General features: G+C 34.0%; 1 protein-coding gene across 1 annotated transcript; it reads left to right on the forward strand.

Moving 5' to 3' along the window:
- The first annotated feature begins 13,814 nt into the window (after positions 1 to 13,814).
- On the forward strand, positions 13,815 to 18,889 carry LOC147405592 (polygalacturonase At1g48100-like). Its single transcript, XM_086433385.1, has 7 exons — positions 13,815 to 14,246; positions 15,163 to 15,294; positions 16,085 to 16,315; positions 16,403 to 16,450; positions 16,543 to 16,750; positions 17,679 to 17,869; positions 18,151 to 18,889. The coding sequence occupies exons 1-7, from the start codon at positions 13,887 to 13,889 to the stop codon at positions 18,541 to 18,543; spliced, it is 1,563 nt and encodes a 520-aa protein (XP_086289511.1). The 5' UTR covers positions 13,815 to 13,886; the 3' UTR covers positions 18,544 to 18,889.
- Positions 18,890 to 20,005: the final 1,116 nt, after the last annotated feature.

Here is a 20,005-nt window from a genome sequence, read left to right on the forward strand (position 1 = left end):
GTCGTAAAACTTCGTCACCAAGATCATTGACTTCAATTCACACTTTCCTGACGTGGAGGTGCGCACACAATCGTAAATATTTTTCACTCGTATCTCAATGAAAGTCTCATGATTTCATACACACTTCCATGTCAGCAAAGTGTAAATTTAGGTCAATCTTAAGGTAACTTCCCTATTATTCAAATTAATTTTGCATTTCCTTTTATATTCAATAAAGACCTTCATAAAAATATGATACATTTTGACTAATGAGAAGTTGTATCTTACTATTAATACTTTGTGTGCATGGAAACATATTTCACGTAGAGAAATTGGGTACATGGTCTTACTCTATTGTTATTGAAATAATCAATAAGGTTCCATCAAACTCCACAGTTATGTTATAAGTGATTGGTTCTGGAGTCTTGACTTTGAAGGTAGCCTCCTCGTTACGAGACACGTGGTGTTTTAAATTTATTTCACACCCTATATTTCTATCTAAATTTGAAATACCTCCTTGAAAATGTCACGTGTAATCTAATGAAGAGTTAGTTTGATGGGTAAGATGGACTTGAACCCTTGACCTCAAAGTTGCTCTATAATGTGTCAAACTAACTGAGCTATGGATCTAAGCTCAAAAGTAGTGAAATTTCTATTGTCCTTTCATCATAATTTGCAACCTTTTCTTTTCCTATATATAGAAAGTAATTAATTATTTTACCAAACGATTTAGCTTATTGATATTATTTTCTATTGTTATCAGAAAAAAAAATTTATTCAAAATACTCTACTAGCGATAAAACCTCAATAAGCAACATTGTTACTCGAGAAATGCGTCCAACCCATGTGCATTCCCCCACATTGCATGTCCCATGTATGTCCTATAGTTTTTGAGTAATGATTTTCTTGACTCCCCCCACGTGGCATACTCAAAATACTCTCTTGATGTGGCATATGTTAGAACCATAGATCTTTTTCCTTGGGATACACAACTTCACATATTTAGGGGGATGCATTATGTGTATCGCGAGGTATAACATCTATGATTCTAGCACATGCCATGTCAAGAGAGTATTTTGAGTATGCCTCGTGTGGGGGAGTCAGATTATCACGACTCAAAAAAGTTTTTATAATGAGCTTCAACCAATGTTAATGTTTTAATCTTACCTATATCTTTTAAGTATAGTTATCATAGAAAAATGGATACGAAAATGATGAAAGAAATAAAAAGGTTAAACACCAAATTATTTTTATATAATGCATGATAGAAGAAACGAGTTGAAAATATTTATATATTTGTGTATGTGTGGAAAGAAGGCCACTTACCATTATTAGATATAAAGCAAGCAACTCTTTTTTTCTTTTTCTAGAAATAAGCTCTCTAGATTTTGCTTAAAGGCATAATTTTGCTTATTTATATTTTAGGGTCACGACAATAAAATTGTAATTTTTCATTTGTCCCATGTCGATTGTAGGCTTGATGCTCACTTGAGGAGGAGGATGGAGAAGGCAAGTATACCTATATCATAAATGCAACAACTATTTATTTTCTATTCATTTGTAGGACATTTCGTACATCAAACGAATGCAAATAGCTTCTTGTTAAAGATTTCATGGGGAATAAGGACATTTAAAGGCAATAAAGGGCAACCAAGCATCGGCAAAAGTCTAATCTCTTTCAAATATGTTTTTTATTTGCGGCGTATCAAGCAAGGCCATAACTTCTAGTTAGCACTAGCTAGGAATATTCTTTGTGGGGATGAAGGGTGTTTGTCGGACACGAGATGAGCTATGTACTTTAGATTATATTGAACATATTGGCAAAAACAGACACATCTTTGTGATCGTACATGTATCATCTCAAGATCCACATGAGATAAAGTGAGTTAAAATCTCAAGCAAATAAATATAGCAAAAACAGGATGTGTGGTATTGCACGGCTGATAATCCTCAATTTGAAAATTATCCAACCCTACATAAGGGATAGACACAAGCGGCCAAGGGAGGATTAGAGTAGCTCCTTGGGGTGTTAAGTTGTATTTTCGTGGGAAAAAAATGGTCATGATCATTCAAAGATATAACTCTAGGGAATTGTGATCATGAATTTGATTTGTTATCTAATTTAAGAATCAAAGACTCTTTGGTAGGTATTACACAAGTGCCCGAGAATGAGAAAGTTCATGTATTGTTGGTGGTCTTGAGGTGTAATAATCGATGGAAAAAATCAATCTATAGATGATATGCTTCTAGAGTTCAATCTTAGACACTCCAACTCCACTAATATTTTAGGAAAAAACAAGGACATTGATGTACCTTGATCCTAGTGTTCTTCGAGAGTCTAAAAAAAAATGATTTAAATTCCCTCTTCTTCAACCTCCAACCAAAAACCCCTGATTTTTTCTCCCTAGAATTTGTCATCTTCAACCTTTGGAGTCCATCTCCTTAAAACATCTTCAAACCTCAAGCAAAGAAGTTGTTATAAATATCAAGCGTTTTCGCTAAAAGGTTGAAGATGATGTATTGATCAAGACAAGGTAAAATAAGTTGAAAAAGAGTTTACTCTTGAGGAATTTGAAGATGGACAAATTATTTAGAAAAAACAATCAAAGATTTTTTAATTATAACCTAGAGGGATGTATTTAATTATAATTTTAAAAATAGACTCTAGGTCCACTGAGTTGACTTAACTCCTTTCTATTTGACTCCGGCAAGTCAAATAAATAAATACATATATGAAATTTATTTAATATTTAAAAATAATTTTTAATATACTTTAAAATAAAGACAAATATTTTTGTAAAGTACTTTTCTTTATAATCATAAAAGGATAATACAAAATCGAGGGTTCATTAGCTAAACCAATTTTATTACAAAATCTGGTCGAACCCCCAGTTTGGTACGATTTTTAAAAGCATTGTTTAAATAGTCATGTTCCTATAAAAACATTAGATGTCTACAGACTACATGACACATTTTTGTTGGAACCTTGGGTTGCATGAATGGTTTGATTAGGAGTCTGAAGTGTTTTAAACACCAACTAAAACGTGTCACGTAGACACCTATCCTATTTTATAGGAATGACATCGTATTGGATCATGAGCCTTTGTTAAATGTAAGAATCAGGATCCAAAATGGCATCCCAACACCCACTAGAGGCTAGTTGAGATGTTAAGGATGATTGAATTTGCTCTCCATGTCACTCCTTCGAATCTCTATATTCTCTTCCACATTAAGTGGTATATTTAACTGTTGTACATGTGCAGGTGGATGATACATGCAGCCCCTCAAAGCAAAATAACCAATAAAAAATGGTGTCCCATTCCTATAACCAGGGGCGGAGCCAAGATTTTCTTGTAGTGGGGGCAAACTATGATTAGTTGTATGGTTAAAGAACTTGAATGGAGGGAGATGATGATATGAGGGCAAATGGGGAAAGAGGTGAGGGAGTGGGGACAAATGGAGTATGTAATTAGTTGAAAATATAGGGGTGTCTCAAAGTTCTGTGGGGCCAATTGCCCCCACCAGCACCTTACTAGCTCTACCCCGCCTATAACATAGGTGTAGTGTCTACATGGCAGATTTTAGTTGAAGTTTAAATCACGTAGGGCTCGTAATCAAGCAGTTCTTTCCATATAGTCTGATGTACTTAAAATCCAATAAAAACATGCCACGTAGATACCATATGTTGTCATAAGGATGGGATACCGTTCTTGATTTGATGGCGACGCTAAATGAAATTGCACATACTTACCTGTGCATGGATGCATGCCAATGTGACCAGAGAATTATAAGAAGTACCTCATTCACCCTTGTGAGTGTGCACGGGCATCCGTGCATTTCCTAGGTCATGCTCATGTGCACACAGTGTGCCTACCTGCCATGCCATGCCAATGTGTCTTAAGAGAACCGAACGTGTGATCCGTGACTGGCTGGGGCTTTGTAGGCCATGGTCTGCCTGACCTTCTCAAACAAAGGGTGATAGCCCCTTTTCTCTCTCTCTCTCTCTCTCTCTTCCACATTTTAAGAAGTTAGTTGAAATCATTGAAAATAATGCTCTCATCACATGCCCTACAACAACAATGTGATCATTTTGGAACCAAAGACAAGACATTTGTAGCTATGAATTCTAGAATGATCCGTGACCCTTTTTCCTAGGTTAATAATTATGATAAGAGATTGTGTCACATGTTCTTAGATTGTGTTGTAAAGTAATTTTTTTTTTCAATTCTTTGGGATTTGGGCCATTTTTGTTTGGTGATTCATTTGAAAGTTGATTACACATGAAAAATGGGATTATGGTAAGGAAGGCAATGGCTCTAGCTTGACCGACACTTTCGAATTTTTTTTAATAAATCCAATCCGGCCCAATCCTACAATTCAAATCCGATAGATGTGGGGTCGCATTGACACCCTTATTCCGACAGAAAATTTACTAGAATATGATGGTAGTCAATGTGAAAAGAGTCAACCTCAAAATTTTCTCACACTCATAAGAAAAATTATATTTCTAAGGATAAGAGTCAGAAAATGATTTTTCTCCCAATAATTAGTTATCTTCAATCTCTTAAATCACAAGGTAAATTACTTTGTCACCCCCATTTGGAAAGGCCCACAAAGGGCGTACAATCTTGATAGGAATGTCCTCTCACATCCTTTCTAACAATTTATTTTATATAGAAATGCCCTCTCAAATACTCACCAAATATGGAGGCAAGAATGGAGCTAGGATTTTCCTTTAGTGGGGGCAAACTTATAATTAATTGGAGGGCGAGGGGGCAAAAATTGGAGGGAGTAGATGAGGGAGTAGGGGCAACAGGGTCAAACGAGGCATATTAATAGTTCAAAATGCAGGAATCTCGAATTTAAACATATATTCAAGGGTATCTAAAATGTCCAAAAAAGTTGAGTGGGGCAATTGCCCCCAATGCCTCCTTACTAGCTCCGCCCCTGCATGGAGGGGTATGTGCACGATCTATGTTAATATATTGGTGTACGACTTGGAGAAGTAGAAGAGAGAAATAGAAATTGTTTTAAGCCAAGGTTAGTTATAAAATCTGAGTTATTTATTTTAAGAATTAGGATTCAGAACATTGTCCCGTTCGTATAGAATAGGAATAAAATCTGAGTTTTTTTTTTCAAAAAAAGAATAATGTCTATGTGGTGAGATTTGTTGTGTTTAAAAGACATTGAACTCCTAAACAAGCCGTGCACACAATCCTATGTGTTATAAATCCAATCAAACGTGCCATGTAGGCACCGTTTGTTGTTATAGAAACGGGACACAATTCTAAATTGGGAATCTTATTTGAATGAGAATAAGATGGAACCCTCAACATCAATCATGCATGAGATACACAAGGGTCTCGAAGTTCACGAGCATGTGAAGCACAAAAGGACAGTCCTTTTTATCTAGGAGTCTGTGTCATGTTCATTGGTGGTGGTTGCACAACATTACCGACAACCAAAATTTAACTCTAAAATGATAAATTGTATAAATAAATCAAAAAAATAGTAGGGAGAAAATTAATAAAAACAATAGGCTTATTATTGCCACACCAACTTTTACTAATGTCATATCAATTATGTGCAATTCTTTGGTGATTTACGTAAGGATTGGTGTGGCACTAGCATATCTCTAAAACAACTACCTATTTTGCCAAATTATCGAATCGTCCATTTTTTAAATATTTAAGAAAATGACTATATACCTGATTTCATAATTATTATGATTGTTATAATTTTTACGAAACTGATTATCTGATGTACGTGCTTTTGATGTATAGACAATTTGATGAATTTACTATTATACTTTTGAATTTGAATGAAGGTTCAAAAGAACGTAAAACAAATGTGGCAATATAATATGGGTGACATTCAAAGGCCCTAAAGAGAGTCAAATATTTTTTCAATGTATGGGTTAAAAGTTTTAGAATGGACTGATTTTTTGTGAGAATGATATCCTGACATAATGTTTGGCTCTCTTTAGGGCCTTCGATCGCTTCCCATATAATATATATAGATCTATAAATGTTTCAACTGTAAACATAAATAATTATGAATTTGGGTATATAACAACTATTATAAACTGATTAGGGTTGAGGACCCGGTCGAGTCTTTGGAGGGGGAGAATCTACGTCATTGTGCACGATGCGAGCAATAAGGGAGGTAAGTACTTAGTTTTATTGAATAATAAAAGTATTTTTATGAATAAAATTCATTAAAAGGTAAAATTGGTAGTTAAATTGACTATAATGTTATTTATAAAAGATCAAGTATTTAAGAGAGGGGAGGGTCGGACTCGATGCCATAAAATATGACTCATGAAAAGACATTAAATACCAACCATTAAAACTCAAAATCCTATTAGCATGATAAAAAACAAAACATATCTCGATGATGCATGTCCATCCTTAGGATAAAGTCCAAGGGTTGGATTTCATGTTTTAGTGGTTGGAATTTCATGTTTTTCCTTGAATATTATATATTTAATAATGGATATTACTATAAAATTCCCACAAGAATTTTAAAATATATTTTTTACTATTAAAATAAAATAATTTTTAATAAGAAAAACATTCAAGTGGATATGATTGATTGCAATAAAATAAATCGACAAAAACTTATATAAAATTTTAAAATTAAGGTATAAATATAAAGATTATTTTCATGCAATAAAATTTATTTTCCTAAATGATAGTTTCATTGTGAATCCATCTTCTAGTGGTATTTTTAGATCCAAGGGTTTGTTTAAGATATAATTATAAATAAGAATCTACTAATCTTTACTATTATCGAACACCAAAATTTGGATCTCACAAATGCCCCCACCTTTACATTTGAACTTAGTGTCATGATGATATGATGCCCCCCTTTGCCCCCCCCCCCCCAATCACAGAATCATAGATCATTTGCCTTGAGATACATAATAAAAGATTTGTGATTTTGAGTATCCTGAGGAAATAATCTACAATTCTGTGACAAGGGTGTGCGTCAGTCAGAAGGAGGGAGGGGGGGCATTAGAAAGTCATTACACTTAAACTTAATATAATCAAAGTCAAAATTACAAAAACATTCTTTTTTATTATAAACTTGAGAAATCTTTTAATTAATATTTTAAATCACAAATAAATCCTTTATACATGTGTGTTCGCACATGCCACCTTCTAATATGTAATTAAAATTCTCTTATATATATTTTTGGGTCGGGTTCTTACGACCCCTATTACGACTCACATTGCGACACCGTTTTGTCTTATTTGGGCAAAAATGTTTGGAATGGGCTGATTTTTTGTGAGGATGATCTCTATGGTGAGGAGATCATCCTTGCCAAAAATCAGCTCATTATGAAACTTCTAGACTGTCCAATTTTTGTTGAAAAATTATAGACCGTCCAAATTTTGTAAATCAATTTTGATGGGGTTAGAAGTTTTGGAATGGGATGATTTTTTGCCAGGATGATCCCCTCATCACAGAGATCATCCTCACAAAAAATCAGCCCATTCCAAACATTTTTACCCATATAAGACAAAACGATGTGTCGCAATGTGAGTCGTAATAGGGGTCGTAATAACGCTATCCTATATTTTTTTAATATCTCAAGGGTCTATTTAATGTAGTAGACTTTTTTAGAGAACTGTTATTGGCACCTCAACTTTTACTTATTACACCTCAATTTCTTAAAATATTTATCACACCCCGATCACAAAGATTTGGCTCAAGTTATTTAATCAACATTACAGAACATTATAATACTCATTTAAACAATTTCAATAGTTGTTTACCATTAGGATTAAGTTGGTATAAAATTAAAAAAATTATAATGAGAGAGTGAGTTAAAAAATTGAAAAGAGAGAGAGACTATAAACACTCTAGCTCTTACTTTTTCTCAACCATTCATTTATTTTTCTTATTTTAAATTGGGGTGTAATAAGTAAAAAATTGGAAGCCAATAGCAACTCTCCTTTTTTGTTATTTGGATTTTTTTTTTTTTTAAACTTCCTCATCAAACGTCAGATGATAGGAAATATTACAGGATTCCTAGAGATCTATTACAGTTTTCTAGAGATGTTAATCTCTAGGAATAATCTACAATATTTCTTTGAGAGCTTCTATTGTACTTAGCAACCTTAGATGTGTTATTGAGTTACTATTATCATATGATTTAAGGTGTTTTAAGTAAAAGCTGGTGTGGCAATATTTTTTAATTTTAATATATATTATCTTTTCAAATATTTTCCCACGTTTGTGTATCTTTTTCTTGGCTTTTCTGATTGGCTCCGAAGACTTTCTTGAAATTGGTGCGGTGGCATCATTTCCAACACACACAAAAGTGACATATGCAGCTTTCCTACAACACACCCGTGTATGAATGTGTACAATGTACTTAGGTCACTAGCAATAATAGTGCAGATATATTACTAATAAGGAAAGTACACAAAAGGGCATATATGATTTCAAAATTATTTGGCCAAGTAAACTAGACTTCTAAAATATTTATAAAAAATGGTTACATATATAAGAAGTGTTTAGAGGACCTAAAGAGAGTCAAACGTTTTTCAATATATGAATTAGAAGTTTCAGAATTGAATAATTTTTTTTTTAAGGATGATCAATATGATATCCTCACAAAAAATCAGTTCATTCTGAAACTTTTAACCCATCAAAAGTGGTTTACAAATTATTGATGATCCACGATTCTTCAATTCTTAAGCTGGGATTAGAAGTTTTAAAATGGGCTAATTTTTTTGTGAGGATGATCTGTAATCATTTTGAAACTTTTAACCCATGTATTGAAAAATGTGTTGGCACAATGTTTAGTTCTTTTTATGACCTCTAAACGTTCCCATATATAAAGGGAGGCGTTCGAAGGCCCTAAAGAGTGCCAAACATTTTTCAATATACGACCTAAAAGTTTTGGAATTGGATGATTTTTTGTGAGGAGATCATCTTCACAAAAATCAGCCCATTCTAAAATTTCTAACCCCATAAAAAATAATTTACAATTAATTGAGGGTCCACGATTCTTCGACTTATAAATTGGTTTTTAGAATAAATTGATTTTTTGTGAGGATGTTCTCACCCCCATCAAAAGTGATTTAGAATTGTGGATCGTCAAGTTTTTTTACCATTAATTTATAAATCACTTTTGAGGGGGTTAGAAGTTTCAAATTGGGCTAACTTTTTGTGAGCATGATCTCATCACCATAGGGATCATCATCACAAAAATCAACCAAATCCGAAAGCTTTAAGCCATATAGGAAAAATTTTGGCGTCCAACATTGACGACTGAACATTGTCTATATATATTGGACGTTTAGTATTTATTTATAAGATTGGGATCAATAGACTAATGAAGGTGAACTCATTTGTTAACACAATAGCAAACCTGTATATGTGAGATCCAACGGTTGAGATTTATTTTAGAAATTTGTAATGTATTCTCAAGATACATCTTTTATCTTAATAATTGGATATCTCATATATACACAATCGCAGTTATGTGTAAACATATAAGTTCACTTTTCACGAGTCTAATGAAGGTGAACTCATTTGTTAACACAATAGCAAACCTGTATATGTGAGATCCAACGGTTGAGATTTATTTTAGAAATTTGTAATGTATTCTCGAGATACATCTTTTATCTTAATAATTGGATATCTCATATATACACAATCGCAGTTATGTGTAAACATATAAGTTCACTTTTCACGAGTCTACCAATCCCGACCCTTATTTAAAATGGGTACCCATTGTGTGATAGTTTATGGAATTTATCTTTTATCTTATATCCTTTTTTGAATTTCATAAAAAAGAAGGTGTTTTATTTAAGGTTCAAATTATGGGTAAAAAGTTAAATTCAATAAATGATTAGATAATGAATATTTATTTTGATAATAAAAAAAAAAATACCAAAATGGGTATATGCCTTTTTTTATCAATATTTTTAAAATCGGTAACTTATGCAAAATACTCTTCATTTTTATAAAACATCCTATATTAATTGTACAAAAGAGGAAATGCTTTGACAAACTCATGTTAATTAATTAATATTATTATTATAGAGTGGAACAGAGTAACATAATTCGTCTAGTTGACTTCAAATCTTTGAGATAAGGCTTTATTGTTAACATTGTTTGTCACATAGGTTCATAGATCCGTTAAAAAATTATAAAAAATTTAAGAAAAAAAGGGTTGAAAATGTGGAGTATGAGATCAAAATGCGATCTAAACGACCGACATAAATGCCACAGGTGACTTGGTACAATAATTCAACCTCACGTGCTTCGGCCCACACATTCTACCTCACCATTCGAAGGCTGGACATGAATACGACTTTGTTCTAGAACTTGGATCTTACAAATAAAAGTGACTTCTCTATGTTGGTAGTTATCTTCTCAATTAAACTATTGGAGGTACAAATTTGTTGACAAAACTTTGAAAATCCAAGTGAGATCATCATTCTCATGAAATGGGACCTCTTCTTACACTTCTTGCTTTTTTGGGTTGTCGGGAAAATTTTGATTTTTTATTGGAAAAGAAGAAAAAAGCCAATTTCTAACAACCATGTCTAGGGTTTTGTCATGTTAAGAAGACAAAATGTAGAATTCTCACCCGTGAGTGTTGCATGTGATCCTAAAGAGCTGTTATAATCAGTGCCCTTCACAAGCTATCTAGACGCCACTCACGTGTGTCTCTTTGGCTCTTATGTTAAATTTTACAAAAAAAAAGTTACATAAAAAAACTAAAATGTGAAATATGGAAAGTAAATATGGGATTTAAAATAATAAAAAAAAACTAATGGTAACATGTTATACAAGCTTTTCAACATTATAACATTCGTTCAAACAATTTCAATAGTTGTTTACAATTATGATTAAGTTCATATAAAATCTATAAAAAAATTTAAAAAACAAACAAGAGAGATTTTCTATTGGTACCCCAACTTTTTCTCATTCTTAATCATTAATTTATTTTCTTTATTTTTAATTGGTGTGTAATAAGTAAAACTTGGGATGATAATAACACTTATCTAAATTATAGTTTTGAAATCTAAAATGTGTTTTGTACTTTTATCTTTTTATTTTTATTTTTTTTATTTATATATTATTAATTTTTGAAGGTAAAACAAATACGCAGCATGCATGGTAGTTGAATTTTATTGTGATTAGCACAATAGAATAAGAGAGTAACTATTCCCACACCGACTCTTACTAGTGCCACGCCAATTCTTATATAAATCAACAAAAAATGACATGCAATTGATGTGACTTTAGTAAAAATTCTTGCAGCAATAGAAACTCTCTAAAATAAAACGATAACATGATTTAATAGGAATAATGCTAAAGTGACCTCAAGATTGTACCACACATCGCACATCTTGATGTGAAAGTGCATAGGAACCAGGGTGGAGCCAGGATTTTCTTGTAGTGGGGGCAAACTATGGTTAGTTGTATAGATGAAGAACTTGAAGATGAATAATTTTAGGAAGAAATTCAGAGATTTTTGGTTAAAAGTTAAAGAAAAGGATATTTAGGTCATTTTCAATTAATATATGAGAAGGTCCGGTCAAGAGGCAATGTCATCAACAAAAAATTAAAAGGGAGGGAGGGAGGGAGGGGAGAATTGGAGGGAGGTGAGGGTGTGGGGACAAATGGGGAGAGAGGTGAGGGAATGAGGACAAATGGGACATGTAATTAGTTGAAAATATAGGGGTGCCTCAAAGTTCTGTGGGGGCAATTGCCCCTACCAGCTCCTTACTAGCTACGCCACTAATAGGAACCATATATTCTTTTCACTCCAGCACGACTCAATTAATAACTTGAGTTACCGACCTTATAGGTTTAATGTTGGTTGACATAGTACACTGCAAAGTACATTTATTTAAGAGTCGCGCTGGAGTGACCTCAAACTAGAACCTCATATCACATTTCTTGACTTGAAAAAGTATCTATGGTTCATATCCACTTTTATGTCAAGAAGTGCAATATGAGATTCCAACTTAAGGTCACTCCAACATTATTCTTTATTTAAAGAAGAAAATAAAGAAAAAAAACCATTGAAATCGATTGAGATCGTATGGGGAAAGAAAAATTCTACTTTTGATTAAAAATTGCAGTTAAGGAAATTTTTTGATTGTTTACTAATCACACTTTCTTAGTTTTTTTCTTGTTTAAATCAATAATTAGATGAGAATTTCTATGCCTATTTTATTAATAATTTTTTATTAGTCAGTAGGTGTTACCTCCCCCTCCACCATGTCCATTTACCCAAATCATTAAATCAACTAAAAAGTGTACCAATTTGGGTTAGAAACTTGACATATATGTATAATTTTTGTGGAGAAAACAAAATATATCTTATTTATTGATTTTAAATATTAAAAATATTTTTAAATGTAATATATTTTTAATTGACTTTTGTCTAAATCAACTTGGGAGTTGTCAACTTGACTCGATTAGTTAGACATTCGAGTTTTAAAACTATGATTACAACATGTAGATCTCACCCGTGTGGATGAAAGATTCACAATGACCAGGTAAATTGTCATGTGGCATAAAAGGAGGATTAAATGGGGATAATTACGAAAAAGTGATTAACTTTCGATGAATTTACGATTCCAGATCACTGTTCATTTTAATTACCAAACGTGAGTGAACGATTATGAATTTGGAGGTTTTTAAAGTGATTATTTCACAGGTTTGAAGTGACTTTTTTCAATTAGTCACTTCAAATATGTGAAATTGTCACTTTAAAACCATCGAATTTGTACTATTTTGATTTTTTTTAATAACAAAAATGTGATCATTCATGTTTTGGTAATTAAAATAACCATTTAATCGGAATCATAAATAACTCATTTTGAGCTCACTAAATGGTAATTTACCTTTTAAAAATCCCATCTAAAAATCATTTAAAAAGAAGTATTTTAGAAATACCCTGTTGTAAAATTGGTGATATTAGATTTACCCCCTTGCAAAATGCAAGATTAAGTTTACCCCTCTTGATTGTAAGTCAATGTTGTTTTTTCTTTATGATTTAACAGTGGAATTTGATATTTTTCAAATTTTGATTTAATAATTTAAGTATTTAAATAGCATTTCTAAAAAGAAATCAATATGTTAAATCATCAAGAAAACGTAATGTTAACTTAAAGTCAAGGGGGGTAAGCCTCATATTACATTTTACACGGGGGTAAACCTAATATCACCATTTTTACAGGGGTCCATTTCTAAAATAACCCCCCCTCCCCCCCAAATTTAAAAATAAAATAAAATAAAATACTAAAGGATAATTATAAAAACACCCAACGAAATAATAAGGGCAACCCACACCATAGTCGAATTGTTGTCTTATATGGGTTAAAACTTTAGGAATTAGCTGGTTTTTTGTGAGGATGATCTCTATGACGAGGAGATCATCCTCATAAAAAATTAGCCCATTCCAAAACTTCTAACCCATGAAAATTGAATTTAAAAAAATAGATGATTTAGAGTCCTTGAACTTGTTTTGATGGGGTTAGAGGGTTCAGAATAGGCTGATTTTTGGTGAAGATGATGTTCTCACCGTAGAGATCATCCACACAAAAAATTAGCTCATTCCGAACCTTTTAACCCATATAAGACAAAACAATTCGACTATGGTATAAGTTGCCCTTATTAATTTGCTGGGTGCTTTTATAAATAGCCAATACTAATACTACAAGAGTAAAAGAAAAATAGGAGAATGAAACATTAAATGGCCATTATTATCCCACTTTGCTTATGTGTAATTTTTTCATAAGTTTTTGTTCTCTCTATATAAACTCATCTCCTCTTGAGGCTATATATAAGACATTCTCCCCTCCCTCTTCTCTATAAGTCTCCACTCTCTCTCTCTCTCTGCCAAAGAAACCTAATACACTTTTAAAATGAGTGGGTTTAGTCTGAAAAGCTTCACATTCTTCCTTCTCATTGTCTTTCTTGTTTGGTCACCAAACTTTGAACCTTGCAATGCTAGAAGAGGCAAGCATTGGAGACAAAGCAGAGACACCTCTGTCTCTCTATCTGCCAAGAAGAAGGGAAAGACCCATGGTAGTGCTAGTAGTAATCACCACCACCGAAGCAGCAAAGGTGGTGGTGTGTCGAAACCAAAGTCTCCACCAGCACCAACCGTGCCAAAGCTGAAAACTCCTCCACCCCCTGAGAAAGGAGACAATGGTGGGCATTCTAACATATTTGATGTGTTAGATTTTGGTGCTAAAGGCAATGGAAATACCGACGATACAAAGGTGATTTTTGATTTTCTTCTTAATTCTTATTAATCCGACGACGGGAGTTCTTAACTTCCTTAATAATTGGCTGTTCTTTGAGATTTAAATTAATTGATTTTAGTCTTTATTTTTTGTTAATTTAACATGATTATACCTCACGACGTATGTCTTACATGCATGAAAATTGAAAAGACATTTCTAACCTCAGACGGATTTTGAGGTAGAGCATCAAACATATAATCGAATTAGAAAAAGAAATTCAAATTTCATAGGGATGAATGTATATTTCCTCAATGTTCAAAGCTAGTATTTTCTAAATTATAAAGGAAATTATAGTCTCATCAAACGATGATGATCGAAGCACAACGTCAAACACACGACGACCATGATGGAAAGACTCCCTAGGGATTCTCCAATGAGATTGATCCCGAGAAACCTTTTACTAATCCCTAGAAAACCCATGTCCGACATTAGCAATTTTTGTTGAAAATTGGTCCAGTCCATCTAAAGTCCCATAGTTTCATGAAGTTCACGAGCACTGCTGTTAATTTTTTTGAAAAAGGTAAAGGGTAATTTGGTCAGTTGGTTGTACTACCACATGCCTGAATCCTGACTGCATGAGAGAACTGAGCATTTGTTGCTTTGGAAAAGGGCATTTTGGTCACATAAGTTCACCATAATAAAGGGAATTGTCGGTATGGTTGTCATGGAGAGAAAATACATACAAAGTTTCTTCTAATGTTCATAAGTAAACGACAAAAAGTCAATTCAGTGGGACCCACTCTAATATTATTTCTCGTTAGGTCAGTTAAGTCAAGATTCTAACAATAAATGTAAACAGTTATATACATATACTGACAGGGCACACAGTTTCATTTTAAGTGTTTTAGTAATTTTGCTAAATGTAAAATAATTTTGTTTTGGTGCAACGCAGGCTTTCCAAGATGCATGGGCAGCTGCTTGTAAGGTTGAGGCATCAACGGTTGTAGTTCCATCGGATTACGTGTTTCTTGTTGGGCCCATATCGTTCTCGGGTTTTTACTGTCAGCCAAACATTGTATTTCAGGTGAGTATTACTTGTAAAACTAGTGACAAATGTTCTCTCCAATTAATTGTGTGTTCGAAGTTGGTGGTCTCGTAACTTATCTTATTACATGTTGGAAAACTTTTATTAGGTCAAGACGTCCGACCATTTGAACTAGTTCATCCCAAAGAGAGTGGTAGAGAGACCTTGCGATATTGTACCAAAAAAAAAAGAAAAAGAGGAGTACAACTAATTAACGTGATGACCTCCACTTGAATGTGACACCACAATTGGATGGGACAATTGTCGTGCTGGAGTGACCTCAAGGTTGGATCTCATATTGCACATCTTGACGTGAAAGTGAATAAGAACCCTAGATACTTTTTCACTCATATCTCGAGAAAATCATCTATGATTCCCTTACACTTTCACGTTAAGGTTTGTGATGTGAAGTCCAATCTTGAGGTCTCTTCAACATTATTCTTTCGAAAAACCATTTTACTAATTAAATGACTACACATCCTCTTCAAAATTCTTCAACTTGATTTTTATTCTGGTGAGAAGCTCTAAATCACGAGAATTTTTTGAAAAAAAATGGCTTCTATCAGATTGCCATCATGTAATCGCTCCTTAACCCAACTTCCTCTCTCCATATATATATTTGTTCTTTTTAAAATATTTTGTGTACCAATATCTTTATTTGGTGTGTTAGATGTAATTTCCATAATTGGTGTGCTATAAAAAAAGGTTGGTGTGGCAATATAAAACATCTAAAATGTGTACCAATATCTTTATTTGGTGTGTTAGCATTGAAGTGTTGGATCTCTTGCAGTTGGATGGTACCATCATTGCTCCAACAAGCTTCAAAGCTTGGGGTTCAGGACTGTTTCAATGGCTTGAATTCACAAAGCTGAGAGGGATTACAATTCAAGGTGAAGGTATCATCGATGGCCGCGGCTCAAACTGGTGGAAAGATTCACCGTTGTACGAACCAATTGACGATGAAACCCGATTAGTTGTTCCAATAACCAACATTACTGAAGATGAGAACCCACACACAGTAGTAAAAACCTGTCCCTCTCACTCTCTCTGCATTATTTTCATGTATTTTCTGGGACTAATTATGTTTTATGGCCTTTACTTATGACAGATAAGCAACAGCAAGCCTAGTGAGAAAATGCCAAGCATCAAACCGACGGTAAAACCTTGCATCAGTTGTGATATCTTTTTCATTATTTAACAATTCGAAAATTAGTTTTCTGTAATTAATTCGTAAATTTTTACGTGTAGGCATTAAGGTTTTACGGGAGTTTTAAAGTGACGGTAACAGGCATAACGATTATTAACAGTCCACAGTGCCACCTCAAGTTCGACAACTGCATTGGCGTCGAAGTCTTCAACATGAGCGTGAATTCCCCTGGTGACAGCCTCAACACAGATGGAATTCACCTCCAAAATTCCCAAAATGTCCTGATCCACCACACCAATCTCGCTTGTGGTAAATTCTACTATCTTACATCTTGGGTTAAGACTTGTAGAGATGAAACCTAGGTCATGTGCAATAAAAACAACAGAGTAATCTAAATTTTCCTCGTAATTCATCCAAGTCCGACCACTAAAAATTCAACATGTGGCAGACCAGCCAATCAAGCTCTACGATCAACAATTTTGGACACTTGTCACACCTTGGATCCATCCCATCAAGGATTATGTTTAGGTCCCCACATCCAATATGATCACCCTTCTTGCATTATATGTGCCCTGTTTCCCACATTCTTCCAACACAAGGACTACTAGTACTCTTCCACAAGAACAGACCTTGAATATTCTAATCAGAACATGTAAATAAAAACTACATTTCATTCCTCGTCGCCTAATTACCAAGACAATGACATATGGCACATCGGTCCACAGAAAAGATAATAATGCAGCACATCTCTGACCCGTCATTTCAAAAGTGAGACCACTTTTAAGCCTTGTGATGTGTCACTAAACCAAATCAAGTTTTATGGTGTGTGCCATCTTGATTCCCAAAACATTCTTGTGGAACATAAAAGGCTAAAAATAGATAATTAATACACAATTAATGGTAGAAAAGAATTTGTAAAAGAATAATGCTGCAGTGACCTCAGGCTGGAACCTCATATCGCACCTTCTTGACGTGAAAGTGTATGGGAACCATAGATGCTTTTCATCAAGATACAAGTGAAAAAGTACCTATGGTTCCTATCCACTTTCACGTCAAGAAGTGTGATATGAGGTTCCAGCTTGAGGTCACTCCAGCACAACTCTTTACAAAACTACATTTTTCTCCCCCAGAAATACATGTCAGCAAGTGTCCAACACGTGACCGACATACGTATCTGACAAGGCAATTTAATAATGTGATGAGTTTGCTAACAAAATCTCCTAATTGCAATCTGCAGGTGATGATTGTGTATCCATACAAACTGGATGCTCAAATGTATACATACACAATGTAAACTGTGGGCCAGGGCATGGAATCAGCATTGGAGGCTTAGGAAGGGACAATACCAAAGCCTGTGTCTCGAACATAACCGTCCGAGACATTATGATGCACAACACGATGAATGGAGTCAGGATCAAGACATGGCAGGTAAGAAAAAAAAAAATAATACTAAGTCAAAACTTCCCATCTTTGTTGAACCGGGATTCTTGTTGGGTTAGATGGGCATTGAGTAACAAAGTTTCTAAAACTCAATTGATCAGTAGAAAACTCACTGAAATGACATGGCTCAAAAAGATTCAGGTTGAGGGAATAGATTTCTATAGAACCAAGAAAAGAAAAAAAAAAAAAAAAACAATCTGTCCAAGTTTCAATTCAAGTTGGACTAATGGTCCAAGATTTTATTTAATCTTTTTTTTTTTTAACTGCAGGGTGGGTTAGGTTCTGTCCAAGGCGTTCTGTTCTCGAACATTCAAGTTTCTGAAGTGGAATTACCAATTGTGATAGACCAATTCTATTGTGACAAGAGCACATGCAAGAATCAGACATCGGCAGTGTCTCTATCAGGGATCACCTATGAGAAAATAAAAGGGACGTACACAGTAAAACCAGTACACCTAGCGTGTAGTGACAGCTTACCATGTCTTGATGTCACTCTGACAAACATAGAACTAAAACCTCTGCAAGAACGCTACCACTTGTATGATCCCTTCTGTTGGCAGACCTTTGGAGAGTTGATCACTCCCACCGTCCCTCCTATTGAATGTTTGCAGATTGGCAAACCATTAAGGAACCGGATTCAATCTGATCATGATTCTTGTTGAACCTAGTCTAGTAAGTTCTGGTGTGTGTGTATATATATATATATACATATATGTGTGGTTGTGTTTTCCGACCCCTTCACACCATTGACTATTAGCTGTGAGTATATATGTGCTATGTAGGTGGTAGTACTGGTATAAAGGACCTAGTTTACTAGGATTACATCGATTCTCATTTTGAGAGTATATTGTCATTGTTATTTCTTGTTATTCCATACTATAGTTTGATCTAGTTTGCTAGAGTGGATTTTCCCACTTATCAGGGAATTCAAGTGTTCTTGTTTGCTAGACGTGTAATAGTTCATGGATCCCTATACATATATTGTTTGCATCTCCAGAGTTTTCACAAGCTTCCTTGTCTATAATGGGTGTAAATATATGTCACAATTGTTTCTCTCTGATAAGCAAATGGGCCAAAAAACAAATGCAGACAAATTTCATAAAACAAGTACCAGCTGAATGATCTCTTGACCATCTGCTAAAGATCTAAAACTGGAAATTTCAGAGAAGAAAGGTCAGCAATCAGGAAAAAAATTCCATAAAAAAAATGTCAGAACATTGGACTGTTAGAATGTAGACTACTATGAAGTCTGGGTAAGGCCATCTAAGAGGTAGCACACAAATTGAACAATCTGGATAAATTGGTTAGTGAAAGGGCATGTAAAGCAGGGCTCCTTTGTGACCAAATGCTCAGGGAACATTTTCCCCTCTATATACAATAGCTCAGATTTCCATAAACATGAAATCAAGTAATTCAACAACCAATTGACAGTCCAAGTCATGTAGTCAACATTCCCTCTATATTAATAGATATCTAAAACTGAAATAGAATTATTGATTTAGAAAATAGTATAATTGATTTAGAAACTCCAAAGATAAGAATGAGTAGGATTTACAATAAATCAATCAAAACTCTGAGACTTGCAAAGGTAAAATGCTTCAACAGTGTAACTACTACAGTCATCGCTATTGCCATATGATGCTTGACCAAGCTTTAAGGTTTAGCCATTCTCGCTAACCAACATAGTTTAAAAATTCAGCCAGGGCCGAGTGTAAGGGTCATGTGCGTAAGCTACTTGACCAAGTCATAACAAGCTACACTACTTCATGGCAATGTAACATGGACTAGGATGAGTTTTAATAGCCAGTCAAGTCATATCTATTTAAACTGATTAAGTGCCATCCAGGTTCCACACTTACAGAGTTTTTTAAACCTCACACATCACCTCTCTGGTGGTCTTTAAAAAATGATAAAGTTGGTTGATAGAATTTTAATCTTTAGAGGGAGGATAGAGTTGGAAAGAATCTCTTATAGTAGATGTATCACACTTGACGCTTAGTGAATCTCTCTTGTATTTTGTTTCATTAAAGTGTTCTTTTAAGGGTTCCACAAATAAGATCTTATGTAGTATGTGTTTGCACATGCAACTGTTGTTAGGTGTTAGTGTTTGTCTATGGGTGTGGG

Source organism: Akebia trifoliata, chromosome 3 (assembly GCF_017979445.1).
Source record: "Akebia trifoliata isolate Shusen 1 chromosome 3, ASM1797944v1, whole genome shotgun sequence".
NCBI lineage: Eukaryota > Viridiplantae > Streptophyta > Magnoliopsida > Ranunculales > Lardizabalaceae > Akebia > Akebia trifoliata.

Bases quoted from the DNA above. Each gene is read 5' to 3' on its own strand.
- LOC147405592 (XM_086433385.1), top strand. From the start codon at position 13,887: ATGAGTGGGTTTAGTCTGAAAAGCTTCACATTCTTCCTTCTCATTGTC. The intron at 14,247-15,162 runs GTGATTTTTGAT...GGTGCAACGCAG, and splicing joins GAAATACCGACGATACAAAG to GCTTTCCAAGATGCATGGGC. The intron at 16,751-17,678 runs GTAAATTCTACT...TGCAATCTGCAG, and splicing joins CCACACCAATCTCGCTTGTG to GTGATGATTGTGTATCCATA.